The sequence below is a fragment of the Gallus gallus genome, chromosome W (genome assembly GCF_016699485.2).
Source record: "Gallus gallus isolate bGalGal1 chromosome W, bGalGal1.mat.broiler.GRCg7b, whole genome shotgun sequence".
In the NCBI taxonomy this organism is placed as follows: domain Eukaryota; kingdom Metazoa; phylum Chordata; class Aves; order Galliformes; family Phasianidae; genus Gallus; species Gallus gallus.
In genome coordinates, this window is record NC_052571.1 from 255843 (window position 1) to 274665 (window position 18823).

An 18823-nucleotide genomic window follows, 5' to 3' on the forward strand; every position below is an offset into this window, starting at 1 on the left:
ATGGGGTCTTTAGGGGGTCTCTATGGGGTTTTTATGGGGTCTCATGAGGTCCTATGGGGTCCTATGGAGGCCTATGGGGTCTTCATGGGGTTTTTATGGGGTCTCATGAGGTTCTATGGGGTCCTTATGGGGTCCTATGGGGTTCTACTGGGTTTTATGGGGTCCTATGAGGTCCTATGGGGTCCTATGGGGTCTTATAGGGTCCTATGGGGTCTTTATGGGGTCGCTGTGGGGTTTTTATGGGGTCTCTATGGGGTCCTATGGGGTCCTATGGAGTCCTATGGGTTTTTATCGGGTTTTATGGGGTCCTGTGAGGTCCTATGGGGTCCTTTGGGGTCTTATAGGGTCCTATGCTGTCTTATGGGGTCCTATGGGGTCTTTATGGGGTCGCTGTGGGGTTTTTATGGGGTTTCTATGGGGTTTTTATGGGGTCTTTATGGGGTCCTATGGAGTCCTATGGGGTCTTACCGGGTTTTATGGGGTCCTGTGAGGTGCTATGGGGTCTTACGGGGTCTTATAGGGTCCTACGCTGTCTACAGTGGTCCTATGGGGTCTTTATGGGGTCGTTGTGGGGTTTTTATGGGGTCTCTATGGGGTTTTTATGGGGTCCTTATGGGGTCCTTATGGGGTCTTATCGGGTTTTATGGGGTCCTATGAGGTCCTATTTGGTCCTTTGGGGTCTTATAGGGTCGCTGTGGGGTCTTTATGGGATCGCTGCGGGGTCTTTATGGGGTCTCTATGGGGTTTTTATGGGTTTTTTATGGGGTCCTATGGGGTTTTTATGGGGTCCTATGGGGTCCTATGGGGGCGTACAGAGGCCTATGGGGCCCTATGGGGTCTTACCGCGTTTTATGGGGTCCTGTGAGGCCCTATGGGGTCCTACGGGGTCCTTTGGGGTCTTATAGGGTCCTAGGCAGCCTTATGGGGTCCTATGGGGTCTTTATGGGGTGGCTGTGGGGTTTTTTCGGGGTGTTTTTGGGGCGTTTTTGGGGCCGCGGCCTACCTGCGTCACGTCCTTGATGGCCGCGATGGAGGCGTTGAGGAGGGACTGCATCCGGCGCGCGTCGTTGACGTCATCGGCGCGCCGGATGCACATGGCGAGGACGTAGGCGGGCAAACAGGGCACCCCGGCGGCCATCTTGGTGAGGTCCAACTCTGGAAAGGGGGGAAAGAAAAGAAGGTCGGAAAGGTCCTGGAAGGGGAAAGGGGGGGTCGGAAAGGTCCTGGAAGGGGAAAGGGGGGTCAGAAAGGTCCTGGAAGGGGAAAGGGGGGTCCTGGAAGGGGAAAGGGGGGTCGGAAAGGTCCTGGAAGGGGAAAGGGGGGGGTCGGAAAGGTCCTGGAAGGGCAAAGAAAGGTCCTGGAAGGTCAATGAGAGGTCAGAAAGGTCCTGGAAGGGCACAGAAAGGTCCTGGAAGGGGAAAGGAGGGTCAGAAAGGTCCTGGAAGGGCACAGAAGGACACAGAAAGGTCCTGGAAGGGGAAAGGGGGGTCAGAAAGGTCCTGGAAGGTCAATGAGAGGTCAGAAAGGTCCTGGAAGGTCACGGAAGGTCCTGGAAGGTCAAAGGAGGGTCGGAAAGGTCCTGGAAGGGCACAGAAGGACACAGAAAGGTCCTGGAAGGGCACAGTGGGTCAGAAAGGTCCTGGAAGGGCACAGAAAGGTCCTGGAAGGGGAAAGGGGGGTCGGAAAGGTCCTGGAAGGTCAATGAGAGGTCAGAAAGGTCCTGGAAGGGCACAGAAGGGCACAGAAAGGTCCTGGAAGGGGAAAGGAGGGTCAGAAAGGTCCTGGAAGGGGAAAGGGGGGTCAGAAAGGTCCTGGAAGGGCACAGAAGGACACAGAAAGGTCCTGGAAGGGCACAGTAGGTCGGAAAGGTCCTGGAAGGTCAATGAGAGGTCAGAAAGGTCCTGGAAGGGCACAGGAAGGTCCTGGAAGGGGAAAGGGGGGTCGGAAAGGTCCTGGAAGGGGAAAGGAGGGTTGGAAAGGTCCTGGAAGGGGAAAGGGGGGGGTCGGAAAGGTCCTGGAAGGGGAAAGGAGGGTTGGAAAGGTCCTGGAAGGGCAAAGAAAGGTCCTGGAAGGTCAATGAGAGATCAGAAAAGTCCTGGAAGGGCACAGAAGGACACAGAAAGGTCCTGGAAGGTCAATGAGAGGTCAATAAGGTCCTGGAAGGGGAAAGGAGGGTTGGAAAGGTCCTGGAAGGTCAATGAGAGGTCAGAAAGGTCCTGGAAGGGCACAGAAAGGTCCTGGAAGGGGAAAGGAGGGTTGGAAAGGTCCTGGAAGGGGAAAGGAGAGTCGGAAAGGTCCTGGAAGGGAAAGGAGGGTTGGAAAGGTCCTGGAAGGGCACAGAAAGGTCCTGGAAGGTCAATGAGAGATCAGAAAGGTCCTGGAAGGTCATGGAAGGTCCTGGAAGGGCACAGAAAGGTCCTGGAAGGGGAAAGGGGGGTCGGAAAGGTCCTGGAAGGGGAAAGGGGGGTCAGAAAGGTCCTGGAAAGGGAAATGGAGGGTTGGAAAGGTCCTGGAAGGTGAATGAGAGGTCAGAAAGGTCCTGGAAGGGCACAGGAAGGTCCTGGAAGGGCACAGAAAGGTCCTGGAAGGGGAAAGGGGGGTCAGAAAGGTCCTGGAAGGTCAATGAGAGGTCAGAAAGGTCCTGGAAGGGCACAGAAAGGTCCTGGAAGGGGAAAGGAGGGTCGGAAAGGTCCTGGAAGGGCACAGAAGGGTCCTGGAAGGGGAAAGGGGGGTCAGAAAGGTCCTGGAAGGTCACAGAAAGGTCCTGGAAGGTCAATGAGAGATCAGAAAGGTCCTGGAAGGTCATGGAAGGTCCTGGAAGGGGAAAGGAGGGTCAGAAAGGTCCTGGAAGGGGAAAGGAGGGTCAGAAAGGTCCTGGAAGGGCACAGAAAGGTCCTGGAAGGGGAAAGGAGGGTCGGAAAGGTCCTGGAAGGGGAAAGGGGGGTCCTGGAAGGGGAAAGGGGGGTCGGAAGGGTCCTGGAAGGGGAATGGGGGGTCAGAAAGGTCCTGAAAGGGGAAAGGGGGGTCAGAAAGGTCCTGGAAGGGCACAGAAGGACACAGAAAGGTCCTGGAAGGGGAAAGGGGGGTCAGAAAGGTCCTGGAAGGTCAATGAGAGGTCAGAAAGGTCCTGGAAGGTCACGGAAGGTCCTGGAAGGTCAAAGGAGGGTCGGAAAGGTCCTGGAAGGGCACAGAAGGACACAGAAAGGTCCTGGAAGGGCACAGTGGGTCAGAAAGGTCCTGGAAGGGCACAGAAAGGTCCTGGAAGGGGAAAGGGGGGTCGGAAAGGTCCTGGAAGGTCAATGAGAGGTCAGAAAGGTCCTGGAAGGGCACAGAAGGGCACAGAAAGGTCCTGGAAGGGGAAAGGAGGGTCAGAAAGGTCCTGGAAGGGGAAAGGGGGGTCAGAAAGGTCCTGGAAGGGCACAGAAGGACACAGAAAGGTCCTGGAAGGGCACAGTAGGTCGGAAAGGTCCTGGAAGGTCAATGAGAGGTCAGAAAGGTCCTGGAAGGGCACAGGAAGGTCCTGGAAGGGGAAAGGGGGGTCGGAAAGGTCCTGGAAGGGGAAAGGAGGGTTGGAAAGGTCCTGGAAGGGGAAAGGGGGGGGTCGGAAAGGTCCTGGAAGGGGAAAGGAGGGTTGGAAAGGTCCTGGAAGGGCAAAGAAAGGTCCTGGAAGGTCAATGAGAGATCAGAAAAGTCCTGGAAGGGCACAGAAGGACACAGAAAGGTCCTGGAAGGTCAATGAGAGGTCAATAAGGTCCTGGAAGGGGAAAGGAGGGTTGGAAAGGTCCTGGAAGGTCAATGAGAGGTCAGAAAGGTCCTGGAAGGGCACAGAAAGGTCCTGGAAGGGGAAAGGAGGGTTGGAAAGGTCCTGGAAGGGGAAAGGAGAGTCGGAAAGGTCCTGGAAGGGAAAGGAGGGTTGGAAAGGTCCTGGAAGGGCACAGAAAGGTCCTGGAAGGTCAATGAGAGATCAGAAAGGTCCTGGAAGGTCATGGAAGGTCCTGGAAGGGCACAGAAAGGTCCTGGAAGGGGAAAGGGGGGTCGGAAAGGTCCTGGAAGGGGAAAGGGGGGTCAGAAAGGTCCTGGAAAGGGAAATGGAGGGTTGGAAAGGTCCTGGAAGGTGAATGAGAGGTCAGAAAGGTCCTGGAAGGGCACAGGAAGGTCCTGGAAGGGCACAGAAAGGTCCTGGAAGGGGAAAGGGGGGTCAGAAAGGTCCTGGAAGGTCAATGAGAGGTCAGAAAGGTCCTGGAAGGGCACAGAAAGGTCCTGGAAGGGGAAAGGAGGGTCGGAAAGGTCCTGGAAGGGCACAGAAGGGTCCTGGAAGGGGAAAGGGGGGTCAGAAAGGTCCTGGAAGGTCACAGAAAGGTCCTGGAAGGTCAATGAGAGATCAGAAAGGTCCTGGAAGGTCATGGAAGGTCCTGGAAGGGGAAAGGAGGGTCAGAAAGGTCCTGGAAGGGGAAAGGAGGGTCAGAAAGGTCCTGGAAGGGCACAGAAAGGTCCTGGAAGGGGAAAGGAGGGTCGGAAAGGTCCTGGAAGGGGAAAGGGGGGTCCTGGAAGGGGAAAGGGGGGTCGGAAGGGTCCTGGAAGGGGAATGGGGGGTCAGAAAGGTCCTGAAAGGGGAAAGGGGGGTCAGAAAGGTCCTGGAAGGGCACAGAAGGACACAGAAAGGTCCTGGAAGGGGAAAGGGGGGTCAGAAAGGTCCTGGAAGGGCACAGAAAGGTCCTGGAAGGTCACAGTGGGTCAGAAAGGTCCTGGAAGGTCACGGAAGGTCCTGGAAGGGGAAAGGAGGGTCGGAAAGGTCCTGGAAGGGGAAAGGGGGGTTGGAAAGGTCCTGGAAGGGGAAAGGGGGGTCGGAAGGGTCCTGGAAGGGGAAAGGGGGGTCAGAAAGGTCCTGGAAGGGGAAAGGTGGGTTGGAAAGGTCCTGGAAGGGGAAAGGGGGGTCGGAAAGGTCCTGGAAGGGAAAAGGGGGGTCCTGGAAGGGCACAGTGGGTTGGAAAGGTCCTGGAAGGGGAAAGGTGGGTTGGAAAGGTCCTGGAAGGGGAAAGGGGGGTCCTGGAAGGGGAAAGGGGGGTCGGAGAGGTCCTGGAAGGTCAATGAGAGATCAGAAAGGTCCTGGAAGGTCATGGAAGGTCCTGGAAGGGGAAAGGGGGGGTCGGAAAGGTCCTGGAAGGTCAATGAGAAGTCAATAAGGTCCTGGAAGGTCACAGTGGGTTGGAATGGTCCTGGAAGGTCAAAGGTGGGTTGGAAAGGTCCTGGAAGGGCACAGGAAGGTCCTGGAAGGGGAAAGGAGGGTTGGAAAGGTCCTGGAAGGGGAAAGGGGGGTCATAAAGGTCCTGGAAGGTCATGGAAGGTCCTGGAAGGGCACAGTGGGTTGGAAAGGTCCTGGAAGGGGAAAGGTGGGTCAGAAAGGTCCTGGAAGGGGAAAGGAGGGTTGGAAAGGTCCTGGAAGGTCACAGTGGGTCATAAAGGTCCTGGAAGGGCACAGAAGGGCACAGAAAGGTCCTGGAAGGTCACCTGTGATGAGGCGGCGGATGAGCAGCGCTTCGTCTTTGGGGTCGTAATCCAACATCCCGTGGGGGGCGCGGAACGCCGCAGTGGGGCACTGCGCTGCGGGGCCACCTGGGGGGTTATGTGGGGTTCTATGGGGTCTTATGGGGGGTTATGGGGGGTTATGGGGTCTTATGGGGGCCTATGGGGCTCAATGGGGGACTATGGAGCTCTATGGGGCTCTATGGGGCTCTATAGGGTTCAATGGGGTTCTATGGGGCTCTATGGAGGACTATGAGGTTCTATGGGGCTCTATGGGGGACTATGGGGGACTATGGGGCTCTATGGGGGACTATGCGACTCTATGGGGCTCTATGGGGTTCTATGGGGGGTTATGGGGTTCTATGGGGCTCAATGGGGGACTATGAGGGACTATGGGGCTCTATGGGGCTCTATGGGGTTCTATGGGGGCTTAAAGGGGTTCTATGGGGCTCTATGGGGCTCTATGGGGGACTATGGAGGACTATGGGGCTCTATGGGGTTCTATGGGGGGCTATGGGGGACTATGGGGTCTTTATGGGGTTCTATGGGGTCTTATGGGGGACTATGGAGCTCTATGGGGCTCTATGTGGCTCTTTAGGGTTCTATGGGGGTATATGGGGTTCTATGGGGTTCTATGGGGCTCTAAGGGGTTCTATGGGGTTCTATGGGGGACTATGCGACTCTATGGGGCTCTATGGGGGTCTATGGGGTTCTATGGGGGACTATGGGGGCTTAAAGAGGTTCTATGGGGTTCTATGGGGGTCTATGGGGGTCTATGGGGCTCAATGGGGGACTATGGGGGACTACGCAGCTCTATGGGGCTCTATGGGGTCTTATGGGGGGTTATGGGGCTCTATGAGGCTCTATGGGGCTCTATGGGGCTCTATGGGGCTCTATGGGGGTATGGGGTTCTATGGGGTTATAAGATTCTATGGGGCTCTATGGGGTTCTATGGGGGTCTATGGAGGACTATGGAGCTCTATGGGGCTCTATGGGGCTCTATGGGGGTCTATGGGGGACTATGGGGGACTATGGGGGACTATGGGGCTCTATGGGGCTCTATAGGGTTCTATGGGGGCCTATGGGCGTCTATGGGGGCTTAAAGGGGTTCTATGGGGCTCTATGGGGCTCTAAGGGGTTCTATGGGGTTCTATGGGGGACTATGGGGGACTATGGGGGGTAATGGGGTTCTATGGGGTTATGGGGCTCTATGGGGGTCTATGGGGTTCTATGGGGCCTTAAAGGGGTTCTATGGGGGACTATGGAGGACTATGAGGTTCTATGGGGTTCTATGGGGGCTTAAAGGGGTTCTATGGGGGTCTATGGGGCTCTATGGGGCTCTATGGGGTTCTATGGGGTTCTATGGGGGACTGTGGAACTCTATGGGGTCTTATGGGGGGTTATGGGGTTCTATGGGGCTCAATGGAAGACTATTGGGGACTATGGGGGACTATGCAGCTCTATGGGGCTCTATGGGGCTCTATAGGGTTCTATGGGGGTCTATGGGGGAATATGGGGGTCTATGGGGTCCTATGGGGCCTTAAAGGGGTTCTATGCAGTTCTATGGGGTCTATGGGGTTCTATGGGGGACTATGGGATATATGGGAGACTATGGGGTTCTATGGGGTTCTATGGGGTTATGGGGTTGTATGGGGTTATGGGGTCTTATGGGGTTATGGGGGGTTATGGGGTTCTAGGGGGCTCTATGGGGTTCTATGGGGTTCTATGGGGTTCTATGGGGTCTTATGGGGCTCTATGGGGCTCTATGGAAGACTATGAGGCTCTATGGGGTTCTATGGGGGCTTAAAAAGGTTTTATGGGGGTCTATGGGGGTCTATGGGGTTCTATGGGGCTCCATGGGGGTCTATGGGGCTCTATGGGGCTCTATGGGGTTCTATGGGGATCTATGGGGGTCTATGGGGGACTATGAGGCTCTATGGGGCTCTATGGGGCTCTATGGGGTTCTATGGGGCTCTATGGGGCTCTATGGGGCTCTATGGGGGTCTATGGGGGTCTATGGGGGACTATGCAACTCTATGGGGTCTTATGGGGGGTTATGGGGTTCTATGGGGCTCTATGGGGGTCTATGGGGGTCTATGGGGGGTTATGGGGTTCTATGGGGTCTTATGGGGTTCTATGCGGTTCTATGGGGGTTATGGGGGACTATGGGGGACTATTGGGGACTATGCAGCTGTATGGGGCTCTATGGGGTCTTATGGGGTTCTATGGGGGACTATGGGGTTATGGGGTTCTATGGGGTCCTATGGGGTTGTATGGGGGCTTAAAGGGGTTCTATGGGGTTCTATGGGAGGATATGGGAGGATATGGGGGCATATGGGGTTCTATGGGGTAATGGGGTTCTATGGGGTTCTATGGGGTTCTATGGGGAACTATGGGGCTCTAAGGTGTTATAGGGTTGTATGGGGTTATAGGGTTCTATGGGGCTCTAAGGGGCTCTATGGGGTTATGGGGTTTGGGGTTGTGGGGTTATGGGGTTCTATGGGAGCTTATGGGGGACTATGGGGTCCTATGGGGCTCTATGGGGTTCTATGGGGTTATGGGGTCAGGTATGGAGTGATGAGATTATGGGGTCAGCTATCGGGTTATGGGGTCGGATAAGGGGTTTGGGGTTATGGGGCTCTATGGGGGACTATGGGGTTATAGGGTTGGATATGGGGTTACGGGGTTATATGGGATTGTGGGGTTATATGGGGTTATGGGGCGGGTATGGGGTTGTTATGGGGTTATGGGGCCGGTATGGGGTTACGGAGCGGTTATGGGGCGGTTATGGGGTCATTATGCAGTTATGAGGTCATTATGGGGCGGTAATGGGGACAATATGGGGTTACCGGGTGGTTATGGGGTCACTATGGGGCGGTGATGGGGTTATGGGGCGGCTATGGGTCGTTATGGGGTTATGGGGCGGCTATGGGGTCGTTATGGGGTTATGGGGCGGTTATGGGACAGCTATGGGGCGGTGATGGGGTTATGGGGCAGCTATGGGGTCGTTATGGGGCGGTGATGGGGTTATGGGGCGGCTATGGGGTCGTTATGGGGCGGTTATGGGGCAGCTATGGGGCGGTGATGGGGTTATGGAGTGGTTATGGGGCGGTTATGGAATCATTATGGGGTTATGGGGTGGTTATGGGGCGCTAATGGGGTTATGGGGTCATTATGGGGTTATGGGGCGGTTATGGGGGCATTTTGGGGTTATGGGGTGCTTATGGGGCGGTGATGGGGTTATGGGGTCGTTATGGGGTCATTATGGAGAGGTTATGGGGTGGTTATGGGGCGGTTATGGGGCGATTATGGGGCCCTTATGGGATTATGGGGCCGTTATGGGGTGGTTATGGGGTGGTTATGGGGTCATTACGGGGTCATTATGGGGTTATGGGGTGGTTATGGGGTTATGGGGCAGTTATGGGGCGGTTATGGGGCAGTTATGGGGTCGTTATGAGGTTATGGGGTCATTATGGGGTCATTATGGGGTTATGGGGTGGTTATGGGGTTATGGGGCGCTGATGGGGTTATGGAACCGTTATGGGGTCATTATGGGGCAGCTATGGGGTCATTATGGGGTTATGGGGTGGTTATGGGGTCGTTATGGGGTATTGGGGTGGTTATGGGGTCATTATGGGGTTATGGGGTAGCTATGGGGTCATTATGGGGCGGTTATGGGGTTATGGGGCCCTTATGGGGTCATTATGGGGCGGTTATGGGGTCATTATGGGGTTATGGGGCAGCTATGGGGTCATTATGGGGTGGTGATGGGGTTATGGGGCGGTTATGGGGCAGCTATGGGGTTATAGGGCGGTTGTGGGGTTATGGAGTCGTTATGGGGTTATGGGGCAGCTATGGGGCGGTTATGGGGTCATTATGGGGTGGTAATAAGGTCATTATAGGGTTATGGGGCAGCTATGGGGCGGTTATGGGGCGGTTATGGGGCAGCTATGGGGCAGTGATGGGATTATAGGGTGGTTATGGGGCAGCTATGGGGTCATTATGGGGTTATGGGGCAGCTATGGGGTCGTTATGTGGTGGTTATGGGGTTATGGGGCGGTTATGGGGTTGTTATGGGGTTATGGGGCAGCTATAGGGGCCGTTATGGGGTTATAGAGCCGTTATGGGGTCATTATGGGCGGTTATGGGGCGGTTATGGGGTCGTTATGGGGTTATGGGGCAGTTATAAGGTTTTGAGCGGTTATGGGGCGGTTATGGGGTCATTATGGGGTTATGGGGTCACTATGGGGTTATGGAGCGGTTATGGGGGGGTTATGGGGCAGCTATGGGGTCGTTATGGGGTCATTATGGGGTTATGGGGCGGTTATGGGGTCGTTATGGGGCGGTTATGAGGCTATGGGGCAGCAATGGGGTCGTTATGGGGTGGTTATGAGGTCATTATGGGGTTATGGGGCAGTTATGGGGTCATTATGGGGTCATTATGGGGTTATGGGGCGGTTATGGGGCAGCTATGGGGTGGTTATGGGGTCATTATGGGGCGGTTATGGGGTCATTATGGGGTTATGGGGCAGTGATGGGAGTATGGGGTGGTTATGGGGTGGTGATGGGGTTATGGGGCAGTTATGGGCTTATGGGGCGGCTATGGGGTCATTATGGGGTTATAGAGCCGTTATGGGGTGGTTATGGGGTTATGGGGCAGCTATGGGGTCATTATGGGGTTATGGGGCAGCTATGGGGCGGTTATGGGGTCGTTATGGGGTTATGGGGCAGCTATGGGGCAGCTATGGGGCCGTTATGGGGCCGTTATAAGGTCATTATGGGGTTATGGGGCAGCTATGGGGCGGTTATGGGGCGGTGATGGGGTTATGGGGCAGCTATGGGGTCATTATGGGGCTATGGGGCAGTGATGGGGTCGTTATGGGGCTGTTATGGGGCAGCTATGGGGCAGTGATGGGATTATAGGGTGGTTATGGGGCAGCTATGGGGTCATTATGGGGTTATGGGGCAGCTATGGGGTCGTTACGTGGTGGTTATGGAGTTATGGGGCGGTTATGGGGTTGTTATGGGGTTATGGGGCAGCTATAGGGGCCGTTATGGGGTTATAGAGCCGTTATGGGGTCATTATGGGCGGTTATGGGGCGGTTATGGGGTCGTTATGGGGTTATGGGGCAGTTATGGGGTGGTTATGGGGCAGTTATGGGGTCGTTATGTGGTTATGGGGTGGTTATGGGGTTATGGGGCGGTTATGGGGTCGTTATGGGGTTATGGGGCAGTTATAAGGTTATAGAGCGGTTATGGGGCGGTTATGGGGTCCTTATGGGGTTATGGGGTCACTATGGGGTTATGGGGCCCTTATGGGGTGGTTATGGGGCAGTTATGGGGTCGTTATGTGGTTATGGGGTGGTTATGGGGTTATGGGGCGGTTATGGGGTCGTTATGGGGTTATGGGGCAGCAATGGGGTCGTTATGGGGTGGTTATGAGGTCATTATTGGGTTATGGGGCAGTTATGGGGCGGTTATGGAATCATTATGGGGTTATGGGGCGGTTATGGGGCGCTAATGGGGTTATGGGGTCATTATGGGGTTATGGGGTGGTTATGGGGCGCTAATGGGGTTATGGGGTCATTATGGGGTTATGGGGCGGTGATGGGGTCATTATGGGGCGGTTATGGGGTGGTAATGGGGTCATCATGGGGTTATAGGGTCGTTATGGGGCGGTTATGGGGCAGTTATGGGGTCGTTATGGGGTTATGGGGCAGTTATGGGGTACTTATGGGGCGGTGATGGGGTTATGGGGCGGTTATAAGGTCACTATGGGGTTATGGGGTCGTTATGAGGTTATGGGGCAGCTATGGGGTTATGGGGCAGTGATGGGGTCCTTATGGGGCGGTTATGGGGGCATTATGGGGTTATGGGGGGGTTATGAGGCTATGGGGCAGCTATGGGGTCGTTATGGGGTCATTATGGGGTCATTATGGGGTTATGGGGTCGTTATGGGGTTCTGGGGCAGCTATGGGGCCGTTATGGGGCCGTTATAAGGTCATTATAGGGTTATGGGGCAGCTATGGGGCGGTTATGGGGCGGTTATGGGGTTATGGGGCAGCTATGGGGTCGTTATGGGGCAGTTATGGGGCAGTGATGGGATTATAGGGTGGTTAAGGGGCAGCTATGGGGTCATTATGGGGTTATGGGGCAGCTATGGGGTGGTTATGGGGCGGTTATGGGGTTTTGGGGCGGTTATGGGGCGGTTATGGGGTCATTATGCAGTTATGAGGTCATTATGGGGCGGTAATGGGGACAATATGGGGTTACCGGGTCGTTATGGGGTCACTATGGGGCGGTTATGGGGTTATGGGGCGGCTATGGGGTCGTTATGGGGCGGTTATGGGACAGCTATGGGGCGGTGATGGGGTTATGGGGCAGCTATGGGGTCGTTATGGGGCGGTGATGGGGTTATGGAGTGGTTATGGGGCGGTTATGGAATCATTATGGGGTTATGGGGTGGTTATGGGGCGCTAATGGGGTTATGGGGTCATTATGGGGTTATGGGGCGGTTATGGGGGCATTTTGGGGTTATGGGGTGCTTATGGGGCGGTTATGGGACAGTTATGGGGCAGTTATGGGGTCGTTACGGGGTCATTATGGGGTTATGGGGCAGTTATGGGGTCATTATGGGGTTATGGGGCAGCTATGGGGTCATTATGGGGCGGTTATGGGGTTATGGGGCCCTTATGGGGTCATTATGGGGCGGTTATGGGGTCATTATGGGGTTATGGGGCAGCTATGGGGTCATTATGGGGTGGTGATGGGGATATGGGGTGGTTATGGGGTTATAGGGCGGTTATGGGGCGGTTATGGGGTGGTTATGGGGCGGTTATGGGGCGGTTATGGGGCGGTTATGGGGTTATGGGGCAGCTATGGGGCCGTTATGGGGTTATAGAGCCGTTATGGGGTCATTATGGGCGGTTATGGGGCGGTTATGGGGTCGTTATGGGGTTATGGGGCAGTTATAAGGTTATAGAGCGGTTATGGGGCGGTTATGGGGTCATTATGGGGTTATGGGGTCACTATGGGGTTATGGAGCGGTTATGGGGGGGTTATGGGGCAGCTATGGGGTCGTTATGGGGTCATTATGGGGTTATGGGGCGGTTATGGGGTCGTTATGGGGCGGTTATGAGGCTATGGGGCAGCAATGGGGTCGTTATGGGGTGGTTATGGGGTCATTATGGGGCAGTTATGCGGTTATGGGGCGGTGATGGGGTTATGGGGCAGCTATGGGGTGCTTATGGGGCGGTTATGGTGCGGTTATGGGGCAGTTATGGGGTCATTATGGGGTTATGGGGCAGTGATGGGGTTATGGGGCGGTTATGGGGCAGCTACGGGGTGGATATGGGGTTATGGGGCCGTTATGGGGTCATTATGGGGTCATTATGGGGTTATGGGGCAGTTATGGGGTTATGGGGCCCTTACGGGGTCATTATGGGGCGCTTATGGGGTCATTGTGGGGTTATGGGGCGGTTATGGGGTCATTATGGGGCTATGGGGCGGTGATGGGGCAGCTATGGGGTCGTTATGGAGTGGTTATGGGGTTATGGGGCGGTTATGGGGTCATTATGGGGTTATGGGGCAGCTATGGGGCGGTTATGGGGCGGATATGGGGTTATGGGGCAGTTATGGGGTCGTTATGGGGCGGTGATGGAGCGGGTTATGGGGTTATGGGGCAGTTACGGGGCTATGGGGTCATTATGGGGTTATGGGGCAGTTATGGGGTCATTATGGGCGGATATGGGGCAGTTATGGGGTCATTATGGGGTTATGGGGCAGCTATGGGGTCCTTATGGGGCGGTGATGGGGTTATGGGGCGGCTATGGGGTCGTTATGGGGTTATGGGGTCATTATAGGGTGGTTATGGGGTCCTTATGGGGCGGTTATGGGGTATTGGGGTGGTTATGGGGTCATTATGGGGTTATGGGGTGGATATGGGGTTATGGGGCACCTATGGGGTCGTTATGGGGTGGTGATGCGGTTATGGGGCGGTTATGGAGTTGTTATGGAGTTATGGGGTCATTATGGTGCAGTTATGGGGCTATGGGGCGGTTATGGGGCAGATATGGGGCGGTTATGGGGTTATGGTGCCGTTATGGGGTCATTATGGGCGGTTATGGGGCGGTTATGGGGTCGTTATGGGGTTATTATGGGCGGTTATGGGGTCGTTATGGGGTTATGGGGCAGTTATGGGGTCATTATGGGGTTATAGAGCCACTATGGGGTCGTTATGGGGCGGTGATGGGGTTATGGGGCAGCTATGGGGCGGTGATGGGGTTATGGAGTGGTTATGGGGCGGTTATGAGGTGATTATGGGGTTATGGGGCGGTTATGGGGTCATTATGGGGTTATGGGGCAGATATGGGGCAGCTATGGGGCGGTTATGGGGTGATTATGGGGTTATGGGGCGGTTATGGGGTCGTTATGGGGTTATGGGGCGGTTATGGGGTCGTTATGGGGTTATGGGGTTGTTATGAGGTTATGGGGCAGCTATGGGGTTATGGGGCCCTTATAGGGTGGTTATAGGGCAGTTATGGGGTCGTTATGGGGTCGTCATGGGGCAGTTATGGGGCAGTTATGGGGTCATTATGGGGTTATGGGGCGGTTATGGGGCAGCCATGGGGTGGTTATGGGGCAGTGATGGGGTTATGGAGTGGTTATGGGGCGGTTATGGAATCATTATGGGGTTATGGGGTGGTTATGGGGCGCTAATGGGGTTATGGGTCATTATGGGGTTATGGGGTGCTTATGGGGCGGTGATGGGGTCATTGTGGGGCGGTTATGGGGTGGTAATGGGGTCAGTATAGGGTTATGGGGCAGCTATGGGGTCATTATGAGGCGGTTATGGGGTCATTATGGGGTTATGAAGCGGTTATGGGGCAGTTATGGGGTCACTGTGGGGTTATGGGGTCTTTATGGTGCGGTTCTATGGGGTTATGGGGCAGTTATGGGGTCGTTATGGGGTTATGGGGTAATTATGGGGCAGTTATGGGGTTATGGGGCGGCTATGGGGCCATTATGGGGTTATGGGGCGGTTATGGGGTCATTGTGGGGCTATGGGGCGGTGATGGGGTTATGGGGCGGTTATGGGGCAGATATGGGGCGGTTATGGGGTCGTTATGGGGCAGTTATGGGGTTATGCGGCAGCTATGGGGTCATTATGGGGTCGTTACGGGATTATGAGGTGGTTATGGGGTCATTATGGGGTTATGGGGTGGTTATGGGGTGGTTATGGGGCAGCTCTGGGGTCGTTATGGGGTCATTATGGGGTTATGGGGTGGTTATGGGGTGGTTATGGGGTCTTCATGGGGTTATGCGGCGGTTATGAGGCTATGGGGCAGCAATGGGGTCGTTATGGGGTGGTTATGAGCTCATTATTAGGTTATGGGGTGGTTATGGGGCAGCTATGGGGCAGTTATGGGGTGGTTATGGGGTCATTATTGGGTTATGGGGCGGTAATGGGGTTATGGGGCAGCTACGGGCTCATTATGGGGCAGTTATAGGGTAATTATGGGGTGCTTATGGGGTTATGGGGCCGTTATGGGGCAGTTATGGGGTTATGGGGCGGTTATGGGGTCATTATGGGGCTATGGGGGCAGTGATGGGGTTATGGGGTCATTATGGGGTGGCTATGGGGTGGATATGGGGTTATGGGGCCGTTTTGGGTCATTATGGGGTCATTATGGGTTGTGGGGTGGTTATGGGGTTATGGGGCAGCAATGGGGTCGTTATGGGGTGGTTATGGGGTCATTATGGGGTTATGGGGCGGTTATGGGGCGGCTATGGGGTCATTATGGGGCAGTTATGGGGCGGTGATGGGGTCATTATGGGGTTATGGGGTGGTTATGGGGTTATGGGGCAGCTATGGGGTGGTTATGGGGCGGTTTATGGGGCAGTTATGGGGTCATTACGGGGTCATTATGGGGCGGTTATGGGGTTATGAGGTTATGTGGTTATGGGGCAGCTATGGGGTCGTTATGGGTTCATTATAGGGTTATGGGGCGGATATGGGGCGGTTATGGGGCGGATATGGGGTTATGGGGTACTTATGGGGTCATTATGGGATTATGGCGTCGCTATGGTGTGGTTATGGGGTTATGGGGTCGTTATGGGGTTATGGGGCAATTCTGGGGTCACTATAGGGTTATGGGGCGGTTATGGGGCAGTTATGGGGCAGTTATGGGGCAGTTATGGGGCACTTATGGGGTGGTTATGGGGTTATGGGGCAGTGATAGGAGTATGGGGTGGTTATGGGGTTATGGGTCGGCTATGGGGTCGTTATGGGGTTATCGGGCGGTTATGGGGTGGTTATGGGATTGTTATGGGGCGGTTATGGAATCATTATGGGGTGCTTATGGGGCGGTTATGGGGTGGCTATAGGGTCGTTATGGGGTTATGAAGCAGTTATGGGTTACTGGGGTGGTTAAGGGGTGGTTATGGGGTCAGTATGGGGTCAGTATGGGGTCAGTATGGGGTTATGGGGTGGTGATGGGGTGGTGATGGGGTTATGCAGTGGTTATGGGGTCATTATAAGGTTATGGGGCAGCTATGAGGTTATGGGGTGGTTATGGGGTATTGGGGTGGTTATGGGGTCATTATGGGGTCGTTATGGGGTCATTATGGGGTTATGGGGCGGTTATGGGGCAGTTATGGGGCAGTTATGGGGTCCTTACGGGGCGGTGATGGGGTTATGGGGCCGTTATGGGGTTATGGGGCAGTTATGGGGTGGTTATGGGGCAGTTATGGGGTGGTTATGGGGTTATGGGGTGGTTATGGGGTCATTATGGGGTTATGGGGTGGTTACGGGGCAGCTATGGGGCAGTTATGGGGCTGTTATGGGGTCATTATGGGGCTATGGGGCAGTGATGGGGTTATGGGGTCATTATGGGGCGGCTATGGGGTGGATATGGGGTTATGGGGCCGTTTTGGGTCATTATGGGGTCATTATGGGGTTATGGGGCGGTTATGGGGTGGTTATGGGGCGGTTATGGGGCGGTTATGGGGTGGTTATGGGGTGGTGATGGGGTCATTATGGGGTTATGGGGCTGTTATGGGGCGGTTATGGGGTCGTTATGGGGTTATGGGGTTGTTATGGGGTCACTATGGGGCTATGGGGCAGTGATGGGGTTATGGAGTCCTTATGGGGTCATTATGGAGCAGTTATGGGGCGGTGATGGGGTTATGGAGTGGTTATGGGGTTATGGGGTGGTTATGGGGTCATTATGGGGTTATGGGGGCGGTTATGGGGCGGTTATGGGGTCACCTTCCATCCGCGGTTCCTTCCGCTCCGGCAGCCGTTGCAGCGCCTCCTGCAGCTCCTAAAGGACCCCACAGACCCCATAAGGACCCCATAACCCCATAAACACCCCATAGGGCCCCATAGAGCCCCATAGGACCCCCATAGACCCCATAGTGCCCCATAGAACCCCATAGGCCCCCATAAAGACCCCATAGAGCCCCATAGATCCCCATAGGACCCCATAGGCCTCCATAGAGACCCCATAGGCCCCCAGAAAACCCGATAGAGACCCCATAAGACCCCATAGGCCCCCACAGGACCCCATAGAACCCCCATAGGACCCCATAAACCCATAAGCCCCCATAGGCCCCCATAGAGACCCCATAGGCCCCCATAAAGCCCCATAAGACCCCATAGGACCCCACAGAACCCCATAGGACCCCATAGAACCCAATAGAGACCCCATAACCCCATAAGACCCCATAAAGCCCCCATAAGAACCCCACAGAACCCCATAGTCCCCCATAGAACCCCGTAAGACCCCATAACCCCATAAGCTCCCATAAGAACCCCACAGAACCCAATAACGACCCCATAGAGCCCCATAGTACCCAATAAGACCACATAGGACCCCATAAACCCCCACAGAACCCCACAGAACCCCATAGAACCACACAGGACCCCATAGGCCCCCATAAGACCCCATAAGACCCCATAGAGCCCCATAGAGACCCCATAGGACCCCATAGGACCCCATAGAGCCCCATAAGACCCCATAGGACCCCATAGGACCCCATAGAGCCCCATAGAGTCCCATAGGCCCCCATACAGACCCCATAGAACCCCGTAAGACCCCCATAGAACCCCATAGGACCCCATAGTCCCCCATAGAACCACATAGAGCCCCATAGGCCACCATAAGACCCCATAAGCCCCCATAGAGCCCCATAGGCCTTCATAGACCCCCATAGAACACCACAGAACCCCATAGGACCCCATAGAGCCCCATAGAGACTCCATAGAGCCCATTATGACCCCATAGGCCTCCATAGAGCCCCATAGGCCCCCATAGAGACCCCATAGAGACCCCATAGAGACCCCATAGAAACTCCATAGAACTCCATAAAGCCCCATAGGCCCCCATAGAACCCCATACACCCCATAGGACCCCATAACCCCATAGGCCCCCATAGAGACCCCATAGGACCCCATAGGACCCCATAAGACCCCATAACCCCATAGGACCCCACAGAACGCCATAGGCCCCGATAGGCCCCCATAGGACCCCATAGAGACCCCATAGAGACCCCATAGAGCCCCATAGAACCCCATAGAACCCCATAAGCCCCCATAGAGACCCCATAGGACCCCATAGGCCCCCATAGAACCCCATAAGACCCCATAGGACCCCATAAAACCCCATAGAACCCCATAAGACCCCATAGAGCCCCCATAGGCCCCCATAAACCCCCATAGATCCCCATAGAACCCTATAACCCCCCTCTACCCCCCATAAGACCCCATAAGGCCCCATAAAGAACCCCATAGACCCCCATAGTCCCCCCATAGAGACCCCATAGAGCCCCATAGGACCCCATAGAACCCCATAGAGACCCCATAGAGCCCCATAAAGACCCCATAGAACCCCATAGGACCGCATAGACACTCCACAGAGCCCCGTAGGCCCCCATAGAGACCCCATAGAACCCCATAGGCCCCCATAAGACCCCATAAGACCCCATACGACCCCATAGGACCCCATAGAACCCCATAGAGCCCCATAGGCCCCCATAGAGCCCCCATAGAGCCCCATAGGCCCCCATAAGACCCCATAGTCCCCCATAGAGACCCCATAAGACCCCACAGGACCCCATAAGCCCCCATAAGCCCCCATAAGCCCCCATAAGACCCCATAGAAGCCCATAGGACCCCATAGAGCCCCCATAAGACCCCATAAGACCCCATAGAAGCCCATAGGACTCCATAAAGCCCCCATAGGACCTCATAGGACCCCACAGGACCCCATAGTCCCCCATAGGCCGCCATAGAACCCCA

General features: G+C 55.3%; 2 protein-coding genes across 2 annotated transcripts in view; both read right to left on the reverse strand.

Moving 5' to 3' along the window:
* The window catches only part of LOC121108182 (unconventional myosin-Vb-like), a 137047-nt gene extending 120130 nt beyond the window's left edge, over positions 1-16917 (reverse strand). The window contains exons 1-3 of the mRNA XM_046905109.1: positions 16793-16917; positions 5509-5613; positions 1004-1155 (exon numbers count right to left, since the gene is read on the reverse strand). Coding sequence (XP_046761065.1) covers positions 1004-1155; positions 5509-5613; positions 16793-16799 — 264 coding nt within the window. The 5' untranslated portion in view covers positions 16800-16917. The remainder of the gene's footprint in view (positions 1-1003; positions 1156-5508; positions 5614-16792) is intronic.
* A 1341-nt stretch (positions 16918-18258) lies between these two features.
* Positions 18259-18823, reverse strand: part of LOC121108223 (unconventional myosin-Vb-like) — a 110674-nt gene continuing 110109 nt past the window's right edge. The window contains exon 18 of the mRNA XM_040655273.2: positions 18259-18271. Coding sequence (XP_040511207.2) covers positions 18259-18271 — 13 coding nt within the window. The remainder of the gene's footprint in view (positions 18272-18823) is intronic.